This window comes from Nycticebus coucang, chromosome 16, assembly GCF_027406575.1.
Source record: "Nycticebus coucang isolate mNycCou1 chromosome 16, mNycCou1.pri, whole genome shotgun sequence".
Classification (NCBI taxonomy): Eukaryota; Metazoa; Chordata; class Mammalia; order Primates; family Lorisidae; genus Nycticebus; species Nycticebus coucang.
The window spans coordinates 56,335,687-56,355,617 of NC_069795.1; the positions used below are offsets into that span (position 1 = coordinate 56,335,687).

The 19,931-nt window shown below is 35.9% G+C and overlaps 2 protein-coding genes across 8 annotated transcripts in view; both read left to right on the forward strand.

Moving 5' to 3' along the window:
* LOC128567434 (uncharacterized) overlaps positions 1 to 12,727 on the forward strand; it is a 76,136-nt gene extending 63,409 nt beyond the window's left edge. The window contains exon 3 of the mRNA XM_053564622.1: positions 12,650 to 12,727. Within this exon, the coding sequence (XP_053420597.1) occupies positions 12,650 to 12,720 (71 nt within the window). The 3' untranslated portion in view covers positions 12,721 to 12,727. The remainder of the gene's footprint in view (positions 1 to 12,649) is intronic.
* BBX (BBX high mobility group box domain containing) overlaps positions 1 to 19,931 on the forward strand; it is a 292,104-nt gene that overhangs the window by 61,728 nt on the left and 210,445 nt on the right. The window lies entirely within an intron of this gene.

Genomic DNA, 19,931 nt, shown 5'->3' on the forward strand with positions numbered 1-19,931 from the left:
TTAAATTCCTCAACCATAACAATAATGAAGACACAAGTTACCAAAACCTGTGGGATACAGCAAAAGCAGTCATAAGAGGGAAATTTATCGCTTTAGACACCTACATTTGAAAAACAGAAAAGAAAGAGAGTACATCAACAAACTCATGAGCCATCTTATGGAATTGGGAAAAGAAGAACAATCTCATCCCAAACACAGCAGAAGAAAAGAAATAACCAAAATTAAATCAGAGATTAATGAAATTGAAACAAAAGAATCACTCTGAAAATTAATGAAAGAAAAGGTTGGTCTTTCTAACAAAACAGAAAATAAGTAAAATTGATAAATAAGTAAAATCTTTGACCAGATTAACTAGAAACAGAAAAATAAAATCTCTAATAACCTCAATTAGAAATGATAAATGGGAAATAACAACAGATGCCACAGAGATAAAAGAGATCATCTCTGATCTACTATAAGAAACTCTATGCACGGAAATTTGACAATGTGGAGGAAATGGATCCATACCTTGAATCACACCCTCTTCCTAGACTTAATCAAGAAGCAATAGATCTCTTGAAAAGACTGATTTCAAGAACTGAGATCGAAGAAACAACGAAAAATCTCCCATCCAAAAAAAGCCCTAGTCCAGAGGGCTTCATACCATAATTCTGTTAAACCTTCAAAGAAGAGTTTATATCCATAGTTGTAGAAATTATTCCAAAAAATTGAGAAAGAAGGAATCTTCTCCCAAAATGTTCTATAAAGAAACATTACCCTGGGCAGTGCCTGTGGCTCAAAGGAGTAGGGTGCCAGCCCCATATGTCAAAGGTGGTGGGTTCAAGCCCAGCCCTGGCCAAAAACTGCAAAAAAAAAAAAAGCAAACATCACCCTAATATTCAAACAAGGAAAACACCCAAATACAAAGGAGAATTTCAGACCAATTTCACTAATGAATAGAGATGCAAAAATTTTCAATAAAATCCTAGCCAATAGATAACAGCTTAAAACAACACATTAAAAAAATCATTAATCACAATCAAGTATATTTATCCCAGGGACGCAAGGCTGGTTTAACATACGCAAGTCCATAAACATAATTCACCATATCAACAGAAATGAAAACAAAGACCATATTATCCTCTCAGTAGATGCAGGAAAAGCATTCGATGAAATTCAGCATCCTTTTCTAATTAGAACACTTAATAATTTAGGCATAGGTGGCACATTTCTTAATCTGATTTGAAGCCATTTATGACAGACCCACACCTAATATACTGAATACAGTAAAACTGTAATCTTTCCACTTAGAACTGGAACCAGACAAGGTTGTCCTCTGTTGCCACTACTATTCAACATAGTGCTGGAAGTTCTAGCCAATACTATCAGGCAAGAGAAGGAAATAAAAGGTGTTCAAATGGGTGCAGAGGAGGTCAAACTCTCGCTCTCTGTTGATACATAGAGAACCCCCAAAGACTCAACCACAAGACTCCTGGAAGTGACCAAAAAATACAGTTATGTCTCAGGATATAAAATCATTGTCTACAAATCAGTAGCATTTGTATATGCCAATGACAGCCAACATGAGAAGCTAATCAAGGACACAATTACCTTCCCAGTAGCTTCCCCAAAATTAAATACCTAGGAATATATCTCACAAAAGAGGTGAAGGACCTCTACAAAGAAAATTATGAAACCCTAATAAAAGAAATAGAGAAGATATTAACAAATAGGAGAACATACCATGCTCATGGCTGGGAAGAATCAACATTGTCAAAATGTCTGTACTACCCCAAACAATCTACATATTCAATGTGAACCCATTACAATACCATCATCATACTTTCAGGATTTGGAAAAAAATAATTCTTCATTTTGTATGGAACAAGAAGAAACTCTGTATGGCCAAGGCAATTCTTAGTAATACAAACAAAGCTGGGGATATTGCGCTACCAGACTTTCGGCTAAACTCAAAGCCATCGTGATCAAAACAGCATGGTATTGGCACAAAAATAGAGACATTGACATTTGGAACCGAATAGAGAACCATGAGATGAAACCAACATTTTGCAGTCAGCTGATCTTTGGTAAACCAAACAAGAACATATACTGGGGAATAGAATCTCTATTCAGTAAATGGTGCTGGGAGAACTGGATAACCATTTGTAGAAACTGAAACTGGATCTGCACCTTTCTTTACTCACTAAAATTGATTCAAGATGGATAAAAGTTGTAAATGTAAGGCATGAAACATAAACATCCTCAAAGAAAGTGTGGGGAAAACACTTCAAAATATTGGCCTGGGGAAAGATGTTATAAAGAAGCCTTCCATGGCAATTGCAACAATCAACAGAAATAAAAAAAATGGGACTTAATTAAACTGAAAAGCTTCTGTATGGCTAAGAAAACAACAACCAAAGCAAACAGCCTACTTAATGGGAAGATATTTGCAGGGTATCAATGTGATAAAGGGTTGATAATTAGAATCTACAGAGAACTCAAATTAATCAACAAAAAACGACCCAACAATTTCATATATCACTGGGCAAGAGGGATGAATAGAACTTTCTCTAAAGAAGACAGACAAATGGCTAACAAACATGAAAAAATGCTCATTGTTCCTAATCATTCGAAAAATGAAAATCAAAACTACCCTGAGATACCACCTAACCACAGTGAGGATGGCCCACATCACAAAGCTGCAGATTCTGGCATGGATGTGGAGAGAAGAGAATAATGCTGATGAGGCTGTAAACTAATCTTTTTGGAACTAAGTATGGAGAACCCTCAAAGAACTCAAACTAGACCTCCCATTTGATCCTACGGTCCCATTACTGGGCATCTACCAAGAAGAAAAAAAATCCTTTTACCATAAGGATGCTTGCATTAGACTGTTCATCGCAGCTCAATTTACAGTCGCCAAAATGTGGACACAGCTTAAGTGCCCACCAACCCAGGAATGGATTAACAAACTGTGTATATATATGTGTGTGTGTGTGTGTGTGTGTGTGTGTGTATATACACCTATATATATACACCATGGAATACTATTCAGCCAGTAAGAAAGATGGAGACTTTACATCTTTTGTATTAACCTGGATGGAAGTGGAGCACATTATTATTAGTAAAGCATCACAAGAATGGAGAAGCAAGAATCAATGTACTCAATTCTAATATGAAGGCAGTAGATGAACAAGGTGGAGGGTAGGGGAGAGTTGTGAGTGGGGAGAAGGGAGGAGAGAGGGGGATGGGACTGTCACTGTGTGTGGCATACCTTTTGGGGGCAGGACACAGTTATAATAGGGACTTAACAACAAATGCAATCAGTGTAACCTAATTCTTTGTATCCTCAGTGAATCCCAAACTATTAAAAAAAAAAAAAAGAATTTCAAGCGAAAGAGGAGAGGGGAAGTGTAAGGGGGATTGGTGTGCTCTCACCTAATGTACACAATGCCAGGGTGAAAGACTCACCTACAACTTGAACTTTACCTTAGAAATGCAAACAGTGTAACCTAATCATTTGTACCCTCATATTAATCTGAAATTAAAAAAAAAAAAGAATTTCATTAGGATTATGTGTGTGACCAAGAGTATTACTTTTTGAAAATACCACATTAAACTTTATTGGCGACTATCATTCCTAGCAAAAAAAGAAGAAAAGAATTGTATGACCAAATTAGCTGTCAGTTCACAACAATAAAGAAACAAAAGTAGCTTTTCAAAAAGGAAAAAAATCCCAAAATATAAAAATTATTCCTTTTTTTATAATTCCAATATTTATAAGAACCCCTTTCTCCCAAATTATAGTGTTTTCAATGTAGCAAATAGTACTATCTTACTTCATTTTCTGTAGTTCTTTATTTTCTTTGGAAAATGTTTTATCAAAATATGTAATTTCTGATGATGCTGAATTGGCATGAAATAACTTGAAATAACAAGATAACTACTTCTGGGATGGGAAACTTGTGATCTATGTATGTATATGGAATATAATATCCTAATATATATATATATCACTGTTATGTATGTATATGTATATGTATATAACTTTGGAGAATTAAAAAGTAAGCTTGCTTAAATTATGTTACTAAAACACAGTGGGAAGATAACAGAAAAAAAGATACTTGATCATATTTATTTCACAAAGGAGGTCAGTGACCTCTGAAGTTGGAGGTTCCCTAAACTTCACATTTCACTCTGGATATTTCTGTGAAAGAACACAAGATTGAGTTTCAGATGTGTTTTCTGATGTTCTTTTATAGTATAACTATATTATTAAATGTTCTCATTTTATGTTTATTATTCTCATTTTAAGTAAACCCAGTGCAAAAAAATGGAGTTAAATAAATAGGGAGTGATTATTTGACTATGATAATTTACCTATGTGGTTCTCTTAACAGTGATCTGCTACTTTAAAGAGTTTATATATTATTAACTAACATGTCCACCAGAGAACTGTGGCTGATAGAGAAATTTAAATTAAAAATTTTTAAAGAATCTCTAGCATTTGATTATTAATCAATGATGAACTTTTATCCTGTGCCGTTTGTTGTACATTTGTATTATCATACCATAAGCATACATTCATTCACTTTTTTTTTTTTTTAATTGTTGGGGATTCATCAAGTGTATAAGAAACCAGGTTACACTGATTGTATTGGTTAGGTAAAGACCTTCTTATAATCGTGTCTTGCCCCAGAAGGTGTGACACATACCCAGACCCCACCCCCTTGCTCCTTCCCTCTCTCTGCTCTTCCCTTCCCCCACCCCCCCATGTCATTAATTGTCCTCACATCAAAATTGCGTACATTCATTTACTTCTTGATTGATACTATTGTGTTATTTAGATCTGGATTTCTTAAACTTGAGTCAATTATTGGACTTAATCCTGAGCAGCTAGTTCTTTATGAATATTATAAATTTTTTATGTTTCATTTAGATGACAAATATGAAATAAATAATGAATTTTGTAGGTGGTCTGATTAGATTATAACAGAGCATTGCTATTGGATTTTCATCACAAAGTTTGCTTTTGTGTTTATGACGCTCTTGGCCACTACATGTGTACTTACAGTGAACATTTAACTGTAAAGGCCATGTTCTTTAGACGGGGTTTATGAGTTGTCTGTGGATTTATTTCTCTTTTCAAGCAAGTTTGAAAAATAGCATCCTTGATGATGGTCTGTGATTATTGTGATGATGTAAACAAGTTATTTCATACTTTGAGATTTTTGCCATTTTATTTTGTTTTATTTAAAAATACATTTCACCACTTATGAATGTTCTAGAAAATTAAACTAATAATTTAAAAGATAAATTACTTTTGATAAACTTTTGAGAATTTAGTCACATATTAGAATTATTTGTATCTTTTTTGTAATTTCAGAAAATCTATCTAGAAATTGTTGTTCTTACAGTCCCTAAAGAATTAGTTGAGAATATGTTACAAAATTATTCAATTTGCTGGCTACTGTGAGTTATTAAATTTTAGATTCCTGTCCTAAAGCAAAATCTGCTTAGGGGCAGATGCTTGCAGGCCCCAGGCAGGGTGCTTGAATATGTGAATGGGGTTGTGTGTGAGAAGATAGGAAATGGTGGGATGGTAGCTTAACAGGTGATGCATCACTCAAGACTCAATTTCATTTTCTCCTTTCTTGGGTAGGTTAGACCAACATAGATTTGGAGGCTCAAGGCTCTTGCTGCAGAAGCTGACAGGCTAATTTGAGGGAAGCAAAACTTAAAAGATGAAATGATTTAGTCAGAGTTTGAGGCAGTTTATTCATCTGTTCATCCTTCCCATCCTTTTCATTTATAAATTCATTAATGTACTCATCACCAAAGTACCTATTACATGCCAAGCTATAGATATAAGATGCCTTCAGCAATTTATACTTTAATAGCAACTTGGCAGAAAGCCAGCCAAAAATACTATAGAAATCACCTTATGTTCACAGGACACATCACTGGCAGAAATTATTTTTGCATTTTTTAACTTGTTTATCTTCTGTTCCTCTTGTAAAGGTAGAAGCCTTGTCTGCATTATTTTCCTTTCTATCCTGCTGCTTAGTGCAGTGCCTGTAGGTATTAAATAAGTAATTATTAAATGATTTGAATGAGTGGATGAAGGTTCTGATTGGTCAGGTAGTGTTTATGGAGGGGAGGGGTCATAAGCCAGATCTTAAATGATATTTATTATAGTTAGGCCTTGATGAGTAGAGAAAGGGGGAAGTGCCTAATGAACACTGGTGGACCTGGATGAACAACAGGGTTAGAAAGTGAAAGAGGGGCCCTGGAGGAGCTGGTGGGGAAATGCAAGGATGGATGAAGGTAGGAGGACCAGAAAAAGAAACCAGCCTGGATTGAGTAGCCCTTTCATGTTGGGAAGAAGCCAGGAACTAACACGTGGGAATGAAATACAGGTGGAAGGAGGAGAGGGTGGAGGCACACATTGCACTCAGAGAAGCATTTAAGATTCTAGCATGAGCTCTGGAATCACATGTGGCCGCCTATAAAATGGGTGACTTTGTTCAAGCTGCTTAATTTCTCTGTGCCTGAGTTTCTCAATTACAGTGAAAAGAAATATAATCCAGTCATTAAGATGTATTTATTAATATTTTGAATAGCATGGGGACATGCTTATATTGTTTTTCCTAAGACTAAAAGAAGTGAATAAAAATAAATATGGTAAAAATTGAACATACAGCATGATTTAAGGGTAGAAGACTTCTTTATGTTACAGAATTATAAACAAACAAACAAAAGTATGAGTCAAAAGTATCAATAGTGGCTTGGTGCCCATAGCTCAGTGAGTAGGGCGCTGGCCACACATACCGAGGCTGGTGGGTTCAATCCCAACCCAGGCCTGCTAAACAGCAATGACAACTGCAACCAAAAAAGTAGCTGGACGTTGTGGTGGGCACTTGTAGTCTCAGCTACTCGGGAGGCTGAGGCAAGAGAATTGGTGAAGCCCAAGAATTTAAGGTTGCTGTGAGCTGTGACACCATGGCACTCTACTGAGGACAACATGGTGAGACTCTGTCTAAAAAAAAAAAAAAAAAGTCAATAGCAGTGTGATTACAGGCAATTATTAATTTAAAAATCACATATATAGTCTAATGATTAACATTCATGAATATAAGAAATTAAAGCTTCCAAGTTAGGGAAGAACATGTGTGTTGTCAGAATTAAGGATTATACCTTACACCTACTTATTTTTGCCATTTAACTCCCCTCCCAATGAAACTCCAATTTGGCCTTTTTGACTTGTCACATTAGAACCTTTAAGCATCATTTTATGTTTTTTCCTCCTATTTTTAATATGAACTTTAGTGGAAAAAATAAGCAGCCATTTCATTGTATTATACATATATTATTTGAGCTGGTTAATTATAGTTAATGACTAAATAAATATCTTTTGAACATCTACTATTTGACCATCCTCTTGTTGAGTTCTTAGGAAGCTGGATAAAGAGGGTATTTGGTTCTTTACCCTCCCCCACCCCCGAAAATCTTAGACAACAAAGAAAAGAAAACGAAAAGAGAACGAACAGAGAACAGTTGAATTCAAAGTAATTTAATCCTAATTCTGTTTTCCAGGTTTTCTACCTTTTAATCAGGTGGTCTTTACCTTGCTTCCAGATTGCCTTTTTGATGAAGTTATTCTGGTCTTTCAGATAGGTACTTGAAAATAAAAATATTGCAGAGAAATGATCACTGATTCGGCTTCTGACTGAGCAGCACTGGTTTGTGTCATCAAAGGATTCTTGTTGTTGCTGTTTCAAGAAGTTCCACCAGAGGAAGCATGAAAGCTAAATCTTGACTTGGTTTTTGAGCAGTGCCACATAGTTCTTTTTTACAGTTTCAGAAGTGGAATGATGCTTTTCTTTGTTTCTGGGAAGATATCTGATAGAGTTGTACCAGCTTTAAGCATAAAGATTTTATAAGTCAAATATTTACTTGTTTCTTAACATGATTAAACAAAATTACATAAGTATTTTTATATATGCATCTATTTTTTATTGTCTGGATAAAAGACATTTGCAAAGAAGATAAAAACAATAAAATATTTTTAATTATTATATTTTTAGATGGGGTCTCATTCTGTCATCCTTGCTACAGTGTGGTGGTGTGATTATAGATCACTGCAGCCCCAAATTCCTGGGCCCAACTAATCCTCTGCCTCAGCTTCCTGAGTAGTTGGGGTACAGTTGTGCACCACCATAACTGGCTAGTTTTTTCTGTTTTTTTTTTTTTTTTGTAGAGACAGAACTTCAAGTAGTCCTCTTCCTTGTCCTTTTAAAGTGCTATGGATTATAGGTGTGAGCCATGGCGCTGTCCTCAAATATTTTAAATTGATCCATAATTGTACATATTTTGAGGTGTATGTGATATTTTGATACATGCACATGGTGTATAATGGTCAAATCAAGGTAACTGGGATATTCATCACCTCAAACAGTTGTCATTTCTTTGTGTGAAAAACATTCTAAATCTTCTATTCAAGGTATTTCAAAATATTAAAAGTATTTATACATTATATAATGTATAATACACAATACATTATTCAAAAAATTTTTGATAATGAAGTCACCCAACTGTGCTATCAAAACTTGAACTTATTCCTACTATCTAACTATATTTTTTAATCTTATGAACCAACCCCTGTTCCTCCCCCAGCCCCCACACTTTCTAGCCTCTGCTAATCACCATTCCACTTTCTGCTTCCACAAGATCATTTTTAGCTCCCACACATGAGTGAGAACTATTTTCATCTATTTTACTTCAGTTTTATGAGTCTTCACTTCTCTTATTTTACCAGACCCTCTTTTATTTAAGATGTAAGGGTCAGCCAGAGCTCTGCCTACCTACGCAGATGAGTCCCCTTTCTCTCAGTGACCATATGGGGCTGCTTGCCAATCTGTCTTACATCTAGGAGCTTATTTACTCATTACTTACTTTATTTTCAACAGTTACACCCATGGGCCTATGCACAACACTTGGGTTATGGAGAAGAGAGCAAGAATTAAGCTGCTTTGGAGTATGGGGTCAAAGGTTCCACGATCAATGGCAACACAAGTTGTGTGTGGTCCCAGTGAAGTCACAGTTTGTTACAGTATTGCCCTTAACTTAGTTACAGACCTTTCATAACCTTGCTTCCCTAAAACAATTTCAAATACCTCCATGTTGCAGGCATTTCCCGTTCTTGGGACTAGGCCTATTTCCTAAACATAAATGCTTTTCTGGGTAGATTTTTTTCCCCCTTGCAATCTTAAGGATAGGATCAGAGATTAAGTATAGAATTTCATCATAACTTTTTAAGGTTAATATTCCTTCTCATTGGTGCTTTAAGTTCTAAAGAAGCATTTAGTTTTTTTTACTCTAATATTCATGTAAAGAAAAAGGAATTCAAATAAATTTTTAATAAACCCTTTAACATTCTTTATTTTTCATAGGACAGTGAAGAAAGTTATAAAAATAATCAAAGTGTAAAACATGGAAAATTCAGGAAGAAGTACAGGTTTATTAAAAGAAGCTTGTAAAGACTTGATTAAAGATGCATAAACAGTCAATAAACTGCTAACAGGAGCAGGAAAACAAGAAGAATTTTAGAAGCATGTAAACTTTACCTCCAGTTTTTTATGACTGTGCTCCATTGATGAACAAATATATTTTGAAGCTGTCTAGTATATGCTGACAGCATCTGATTTTGATTAGGAAAACCTAACTTAGATCTTGACTTTTCAGATTACATAGGCAAAATGCTTACCTCTCTAGGTCTTGGTATTTTTTTAAAAATGAGAATAATAATATCTACCTCAGTGGTTGTCTGTGATGTTGCTAAATTTCTGTCAGTAAAAATTTTAGTGTTTTATAGACCAATCTCAAATATGTATTGAATTAGAAAGGGCTTGCTAAACATTTATAAGCTGTGACTTTATTAAGTCTGTTATCAAATATGAAGAACATACAGACAAGTGATAGATATAATCCGCTTTGGGAGAATATATTTCTATTCAATATAACTTATTTTTAAGGGACTATAAAATTAATAATTATATGCTTTACACACTTAAAAGGAAGACCCATATCTCATTCTTCATTATATTTTTGTTTATTTTAAAGGGTCTTAATAGTAGAAACTATGAGGCAGAGTACCATAGGTAATTGGAATGTTCTTAGTAAGATTTTATGGAAGTGAAGGGCAAATATTTGAAAGTATGAGGTGAGGAGAATTTGTAACTTGCTGGTTAATTTATGCTTGTTAGACTTTATAATTATTATGATACAAAAAAGTTTATTTTTGATGTTTTTGGTATTGTATATATAATTTAATTTGTAGTTAGTTATGACTGACTTTATATTAGAAATTAACCCCATCAAGAAATTAAAAGTCCCCAGTTTAGTTTGGCTTCCATATTTGGGAATACTTATAAACCTGTGAGGTCACATAATATACTTTATTTTCTTTTTTTTTTTTTAATGTTTTATTTTAAAAAAGAAAAGGTATATGAAGAGCACCATAGGTTCTTTGTGAGAATGCCTATTTTTTTTTTTTTTTTTTATTTTGGCCGGGGCTAGGTTTGAACCCGCCACCTCCGGCATATGGGACCAGCGCCCTACTCCTTGAGCCACAGGCACCTCCATGAGATGCCTATTTTTAATATGATGGTTGCCTTAATGCTGAACAGAGTGCTCAATCTTAATGTCTCTTGGAGTCCACTAATACAAGAAATTTTAGGAAAATTTGAAGCATTTAAAAATAAATCTTTGCATATAACCTAAAGTTTAAATTTAAAGTTTATTTTCTGTATTTACCAATACATAGCAGCTCAGGTTTTTTCTTTTTTTTCCTAGTGACAGAGTCTGACTTTGTCACCCTCAGTAGAGGGCTGTGGCATCATAGCTCACAGCAACCTCTGGCTTGTGGGCTCGGGCGATTCTCTTGCCTCAGCCTCCCAAGAAGCTGGGACTACAGGCACCCACCACAACGCCCGACTATTTTTGTTGTTGTTGTTGTTGTTGCAGTTTGGCCAGGGTCGGGTTTGAACCCACCACCCTCAGTAAATGGGGCCGGCGCCCTACTCACAGAGCCACAGGCGCCACCCAGCAGCTCAGGTTTTATTGACAGAAGGGGCACATGTAATTTTTAGGAACCCTGAGGTAATTTTATCAAATAGGTATGTTTAGATTTATCAGGATAATAATTGGGTTTGGGAGGTTTCAGGAGCATCCTACACCTCTCTCCTTCACACATCTACCTTAAGGGCCAACAGTTTCTGTTACATTATACCACCTTGCTTATGAGATAGTGGGGTTTTTTTTTTGTTTGTTTGTTTTGTTTTTAAGATAAAGGGGGGCATTTTTTGTTTTTAAGATCAAAGTCAAAGTTTTTTCAGCCCTATGTGTTTCAGGGACCCCATATAAAAAATAAAAGTATGATTTTTTTTTTTTTAGGGACCTAGATTGTCCGTAAAGGATTTTAGGATTTTTAAGTTGTCTCTGACTATGGATATAACCATAACCTTACAATTCTAAAAAGTTAATTATCTGATCTTTAAGACTTACTGGTGTTTCGTTAACTGCTTTAACACCCTTGTGGATAGTTCAAGGATTGCCTGCCTTTGTCCTGGAGCAGTTCTAATAGCAGCAGTCAATTAATCAACCAATATAAAAGTGTTTACCTGACATTGACCTTGTGCTAGACACTTTGCTAGATATTGTGGGATAAACAAAACCCCTTGAGCTAGTTAATAAATTTTAAGTGGTCATGACCCTAAGGCATATTTCTTTTGTCTGAAAACTGAATACTGGGGATATGTTCATCAAAGCAGATACTGAAACATCAACCCAAGAGGGGGGGGAGTTCCTTTTTATTTTCCCAACCAAGTCCCATTGATTAAGATTTTAATCCACTAAATCCTAATCAATATTGAGGATTATTAAGATTATTACTAAGGAGATAGAATTCTGTAGTAAATTCACTGGCAAAGGAAACCTTGAAAGATTAAAAAAAACAGACTTAAAAACTTTGAAATAATCTTTCTTCCTACATTTATTGAGAGCAACACTTGTAGTAGGTGCTGGGTTGTAAAGATGAACAAAACATGAGCCCTCCTCTGTGGGATCATACAGTGTAAGGGGGAAACCAGATCTGTAGTCACAAATGGGAGTCATCAGCACTCTAATGGTGGTGTATGCAGAGAATTTGGGAACTCATGGGATGCAGCCTAACTGCCTGAGGGAAACCAGCAAACTATGATTTCCTTTAATCCCTTTAAGTGGAAAAAATAGGCTTTAGTTTTAGACAAAAGCTGTAGAGGAAAATAATGAAGATTAAAAGCCCAAAACACAGTTATTAAAAAAGCCCAAGAAATAACATTGTATGAGCATATGATTTAAGATTTTCCAAAGGGACAGAATTGCACTTCAGTAGTTGGGAGGGAGGATTCCTGGGGCTCTGATACTTTTAGAGGCAAATGCTTTTCATTGTGCCTCCCAGGGTCAGATAGCAGTTATTAAATTGACAAGTTGTATCACAGGCCAGATTTTTCCCATGTTTTTTCTTCTTTTAGGCATCCGATAAAATTTTATAAACTTAAGTTTGTCTTTTTCGAAGTGTTTCCCTTTTTTTCCAACTTATTTAGTAACTGATATTTTTTCATGTTCCCAGTTTTAGGCCTTCATTTTATTTCTCCCTTCTGCTGCACATCATTTTCTTCCAGGGACCAGGTTCCTTCTTGACTCCTTCCCAGAAGCCCTTGCTCCTGGTCAGTCTCACTTAGTCAAGTTCTCAGCTCTTTCTGTCACATCATTGGGGGTGTTTCATAGACTCAGGCCCTGTAGGCTAACTAGAAAGAAGGCTGATGATGGCAATGGAGATGATGATGGTGGTGGTGAGAATAAAGGTAGTGCTGTAATTATTATCATTTCTAGAGAGGCAGCAGTTCTGATTTTGAGCACCAGAGTCAGACTGCTTAGCCTCAGTGTCAGCTTTCTCTTCTGCACTGACCCTAGGCAGACCTCTCCTGGACAGACTCATTTCTTAGTAGTAAAGCAGGAATGAAAATAACGGTACCTATCACATAGGATTGTTGGAGAAAATTATAAGAATTAAGACATGTCATATAATAGCTTAGAAAACATTAGTTATTATTTAGTAAATTCAAGTTTATAAATGGCATGTGCTAAGGATACTGTCCCTTTTGATACCTATAAATGCTGTTACTATCTTTTATAGATGAGGGAATTGAGACTTAGAAAAGTTAAATAACTTGCCCACAGTTACATCCTATGGATTTAGACCTGGTTCTGTGTAACTCCGGAATATCTGCCATTTAGACTGAAACATGGTGTCCCGTAGGAGTCGCCGAACAGAGTGGGAAGACTGCTGCTGCTTCTGCTTGCTGTGGTCTTTGTTTGCTGTGACAGTTGCTTCAGTGGGGAAGCATACTTGCTAGTGAACTTGACTGGGCCATTCTTCTGGAGGCTTCAGTTCTAGTTCTAACTTTCATTTGCAGCCTTTGTGATCTTGAGCAAGTCACGTCAGTACATTTGAGGCTCAGATTCATAATTAATAACTTGGAAACAATAATAGAGTTGTATAGAGGATCAAGTGAGCATATATAGTAATAGTAACATATAATTCATGGAAGAGAATAATGTGCATAGCTTACCACATAGGCATTTTAAATAGAATACCTCGTAGGTAATATGATGTACCCTTTAAGAATTTTATCTCTTTTCTCATGTTATTTGAATTTTATTTGCTACTTTTTTTTTGAGACAGTCTCACTTTTTTTGCCCCCAGTAGAGTGCCGTGGTGTTATAGCTCAGAGCAACCTCAAACTCTTGGGCTCAAGCGATTCTCTTGCCTCAGCCTCCCAAGTAGTTGGGACTACAGGCCTGACACAGTGCTTGGCTATTTTTTAGAGATGGGGTCTCACTCTTGCTCAGGCTATGTCTCGAACTGGTGACCTGAAGCAATCCACCCACCTCGGCCCCCCAGAGCACTGGGATTACAGGTGTTAACCACCACCGTGCCTGGCTATTTGCTACTTTATGAAAGTGAAAATTTTGTTTTGTGCTTCTGGGAATGAATTTGCGGTTTCAAGGCACTAAGTGAACCAGGAGCTTGGAAACTGAAGCTTTGGATTATCAAATACCATAATCAAAAACATTCAGTCAGCAGAAAATTAATAAAAGTAATACAGACCTGTGTGAGTAGCTGGGAGAAGGATGTTTTAATGTTAAAATAAATGAGGATCACAACTTAAAGATATGTTAGGCCTGTCCTTTCTATGAATCTTTTGTTATGTCAGACTTAATTGAGGTTTTGAATGGAACATAATCTAGTTAAATCTTTCTGTACATTACTCACCAATCACTATCAGTGATCCAGAATCCACATGGCTTCTGGAAGCAAATGTCACAAATTTGATATACAGCCAATTCTCGAAGAACATGGGCATTTGGGACATTGACTTCTGTGCAGTTAAAAACTGAATATGACTTTTGACTCCCTCAAAACTTAACTGCTGATAGTCTACTGTTGACTGGAAGCCTTACCAATAACATAAATAATTGATTAATGCATAGACTAGTATCTACATGTATTTTATACATTCATGACATACTTAACTTTTTCTTATTTTTTTCAATATTTCTTTTTCTCTTCTGAGACTTTGTCACTCTGGTGCCTGGGTATAGTGCAGTGGTGTCATCATAGCTCACAGCAACCTCAAACACCTGACCTCAAGCAATCCTCCTGCCTCAGCCTCACCAGTAGCTGATGCTTTAGGCACTCATCACCTCACTGGCTAATTTTTGTATTTTTAGACAGAGTCTAGCTTTAGCTTAGGTTGGTCAAAAAAAAATTTTTTTTAATAGTTTTATAGGCTACACATTTGGTCTGTGAGTTGTCTCAAACTGTTGCAAATCTCCAATATATTTTGAAACCACACAGTTCAAACTCATGTTCAAGGGTCAGCTGTGTTTTATAGATGACACACTCGTTCTATATTTAAACCATTTTTGTTAGTATTAAATAAATAGACCTAATTAACTTTTTGGCTGATTTTCAAGACTAACCAATTAAAAACGGAGGCAGCAGTGAGGGAGGAGTACTTCAAAACAAACCCCGAATATAGTAAGTTCATGTCAGTTTTGTGAGATAGTTTAAGAAGGTGAGATTATTAACAACTTTTTAAAGTGAAGGAAGTTGGAGCTCAGAGAGTCTCCAGTGCCTTTCTCCTAGGCTGGCAGCTGATAGGCTGGGTCAGAAATTGAACTTGGCTCATGAGATTCGACACCCTGTCAGTTGACTGGTGGAAATGCAGATAGTCAACCAGGAGGAACCTGGCTGTCTTGGGGCATTATGATTGAGTGCCCAGCGGGATGGTGCTACTAATAATTGCCTAGAAAGGCTAATAAAGATTAAATCATGTTGATGTGATCTGTTTAAGAAGATAGGAGAGTGTTCCCCATATTGAAAAGATTTTCATATAGAATAGCTAAAAATTAGAAAACAAAACTAGTACTCAAAGAATATAACCATAGATATCAGGAGAACTTAGTTGATCAAAGTAATTCATTTCTTAAGGTTCTAGAATGCTGTTTTCTTCTTTTTGTTTTTGTTTTGCTCTGTAGTAACATTTAAAAGGTGTTTTATGTTTTGAAATACAAGGTAAACCAATGTAGTGAGCTTTAAACTATTTTGTTGCAGTAAAAGAATTTTGAAAACTGTGGATTTCCTCATGTATTTCTTCATTGACATTTAAATTTTCCATCATAAGTTTAAATCATTTGCTAGTGATATAATTGTCACTTCTTATAAATACTGACTTTTTAAAATAAATTTGCTGTAGCCTTTTAAAATACATTTATGTTAATCAATTGCGATGGCTTTATAATGGAAGGTGTTCCATTGTCCATTTACAGTTTAGCAATCTGAAATTTTAGTGTTTTTTTTCCATGAAGTCTTACTTTATTATACTTTTCCCACCAAATTTTATTTATGTATTATTATATTTAAAAATCTAGCATTGATCACCCTATCATATTTCTGTGATAAAAAATTAATTTTCAGTGACCATATGGTTCTAAGTTATTTTTTAAAAGGTTATCATTAGGGTGATGATTAATATACTGTTAATCAAAATAACATGCCTCAATTCCAAATTTTCATAAATAATATTGGAGATAAAGATATTTTATTAGAAATGTATGTTAATGCATTGTTGGTGTTTTTCTTATAATTAGTTCATAATTAGTAGGTGAATGCTATTCATTGAAGAAAGACTTTAGCATATTATTTATTTTTTGATACATGCACTGTGAAATTTTGTTGACGTAAATAAGTTGAAGAGAGGGAGACTTTATATAGCAGTGTCACTCATTTCTTTGAACTCCTTCTGGATTATATTCAAAATCACAGTGATTTATCATTTAAAACTATCTTTAATGATTTATCAGCTGACAATTCAATTAGGTCCTTCTCCAATTTTATTCTAAGCAAAGAATTGGCGAAGTCACCTGAATTGCAGAAGAAGAGTGATTAATTACGGCCATTCACTTTTCACCAAGAGTATTTCTAATTGTCCCCTTGTGTACTGCACAGAGGTTTTTTTTTCCTTCCTACCCCAAGCAATGTCCCAGAGTGAGATTTTGATGGGTGAGCTATAAAGTGAGAGATGGGGAGATTGAGAAGGGGAAGGTAGGGAAGGTTAAGCTACTCTCCAGGAGCCTTCTCAGGAAGTCAGTTTTAGGAAAGGTACTTAGAAAAGTTGATCTGGAAATTGATTTATTATCTATGTGCTTGGATACCCTTTGGAAAGTCGTGTACTTCCAGGAGTTTGCGTACTTAGCTTTGATTGAAGACTGTTACACTAAAAGCCTGTACTATGGGGTGTTAATTAAATTCTTTTTCAAAAATTTCCAATATGTTTATTTGTCCTCTGAACTTAGAATACCGCTGGCTAAGGTAAATAGTTTATGCTGTGTAGGTTTTGATTGCATCTGTGCATCTAATGTCTTTTCCTGAGCAAGAGTCTTTTCCTATTCTAATTCTCTATACGTTCTCCAGATCAGGAATAACATTTAAGCTGCTTGTAACTTTCCTCCCTGTTTATCTTGTGGTGGTTTTACTCACATTTAATGGTATTTTGGCAGAGCACATCTAAAATAGCTTAATATGAGGAATTACATGCAATTCTGAGTAAACAACAAATAATTGGCCACGTGAGAATACTTTTTGACTCCTGGCTCATTTTGGGGGATAAAATTACAATTAAAGACCCCAGATACGATTTATATTAACTCTTTTCTTTTAAAGAAAATGAAACCAGAGATGTTAAGCTAATTGTCCAAGGTCACAAAGATGGCAGCAAAAAAGTAAAACCTGTTTCTCTTAACTCCCAATATTAGACTACTTGCTGTATCACACTTTTTGCTGCCTTTTGCTAAAATGCGCTCCTCACCTCAATCCTATTTAGTATTATTTATCCTGGGACAAACAAGCTTTTGGTGATTCAGCATTATGTTTTAGATGGATGGGCATTTAGTTTCTCATTGAAGACTTTCTCAAAAATAATACTCCTTACCCACTGGCAAATACTTTCTGCTACAGAGCTAGGCAGAGCCTGGGGCCCACTGGCCCCAGGGCAGTGGCCCCCGGGAAGGGAGGGGATATTAACAGGTCAGAGTAGAGTAGTGGCTGGTGCTCGTGGGAGGTGGGAAGCTTACATCATTTCCCTGCCACTGGGCTCTTCGAGGCTGTAAGGCCTTACTTTCCCCTGGTATAATAGTTTACCAGATTGACAGAGATTCGTAAAAGAAAGAAAAGATACAGCAGGATGGATGCTCACTCTATTTAAAAATCTGTGCTATTAGATGAAATTGTCAATAAGTAACTAGAAGCAGCCAGGACTGTATGTGCTTAGCTCACCCCAGCTCAGTTCCTTTCTGCTCCGCCCCATCCCTGCTCTCTGCTGCTCAGATCAGCTTCCTGCTTCTCGTGAAAGCTGTTCTCCTATGAAGCTGGTCTGCGAAAGCGTTATGTATTCACAAATCTGAGGCAGGTTTTGTTGGAAGTATTGTTGCTTTAGTGTTCTTTAGTAGGTGGCAAGGGGAGGAAAGAATTAAAAAAAAAAGAAAAGGCAGGCTGAAAAAGCAAAATCATCCTGAATGTTGTCACATCGTGCCGGTGTTAGAACCAGCTCTGCAGACTGCCGCACTGAAAACATTTCTGTAAGCGGTATGTGCTCAAAACATGGAAAGGTGACTCTTGGCTCTGGAGCAGACTGCCCGGCAGCCGCTGCTCAGATGGCTGTGAGGTCATAATGCTTTCTAGTGTTTTGTTGTGGAAAGGGTGATCCTTGCTGGAAACTTAGTACAGTTAACCAGCTTACTGGTTTAAAAGAGGTTAAATGTGTGCTTCCTGTGCACATCAGGACTCCTGAAATACTCGTTTAGCCTGAGAATGTCTAGTCAAATCCACAGGGCTATTCCAGGCTCTTTTGGTGGTGGTTGTCTGTAAACAAGATGATGGTCTTTAATACCTCTCTCATTATTAATGAACCACACGACAAAGATTAATGAGAGAAACTTCAAGTAGCCTAGAAGAAGCTTCAGATTCATTAGGACCTTTTTGTGCTGATGGCAAAAGTAAAAGGAAATGGATGATGTTTTAGCGTAATCTAAAGTGAAAGTTTTAAAGTGTAAAGGGTGTGTTACATCTAAGTGGAAAAATCTGGAGGGGCCACTAAAAGTTAGATGCATAAGCCACTACTGTTGATGCCTGACCTGCATTACAGCCAAAAGACTTTGAACACACATGGATGTATCTTTTCAAAGGAGATTAAGAAAGCTGTGTAAGTGTTTTTATTCAGTAATCAGAGAAAAGGATTAAGACCAAGAATATAACCAATGCCTAAGGAAGCACAGAGAACTGTATATTCATTACTAAAAATTCAAGCTATTCTGTTACAGAAAGTTTTAGAAAATGTTAAAAGTAATAAAATCTTAACACTTTGTCACATACACTGGATAAAGTACTAGTGGCAGTTACTTGATTTTAACTATTTTATCATGGAAGAAACTGGAGAACTCTTGAATGTTAGTATGTTTTAAATTTATTTTATAAAATTTTGGAATTAGTTGCTTATTTACATATGAAGTTGCTGGTACTGTTGCTTTCCACCAAGACAATAGTGCTTACATCTTTGAAACCTCTTATTTGTGACTACAATATGCTAGCTATTATAACTCCACCTAATTTTTTCCCTTTTAGAGAGTGCACCATTTAAACTTCATTTCTTAAATATATGCAGAGCATAAATTAATATTTATGATTATAGAGGATACTGTTGGGTTTTATAAGTTAAAAATATGAAAGTTTCTAGAGCAGAAAAGATCTGGTTAAATAAATGCAGGCTTCTTAGGAGAAATCCCCCCTACACCTCATACAGACAGGTGGCCACCTTGATTGTATAGACATACCTTGCTTGATTGAGCTTCACGGATACTGTGTTTTTCACAAACTGAATGTTTGTGGCAACATTGCATCAAGCAAGTCAGTTGGTGTCCTTTTTCCAACAGCTCATGCATGGTTCGTGTCTCTATTTTTGATTTTGCAATTCTTGCAATTATTTCAAAAATTTTCAAATTATGATTATATCAGTTGTGGTGACCTGTAACTGATGATCTTGATGTACCATTATAGTTGTTTTGGACGGCCACTAACTAGGCCCATAGAGGCGAGAGAATGTAATCAGTGAATGCTGTGTGTGTCTGGTAGTTCACTGCTCAGTTACTCTCTCTTTTCTCTTACACTTCTCGGGCCTCCCTATTCTCTATGACACAACAATATTGAAATTAGATCAATTAACCTTGTAATAGCCTCTAAGTATACAAGTGAAAGGAAAAGTCACACATCTCTCACTTTAAATCAAAAGTAG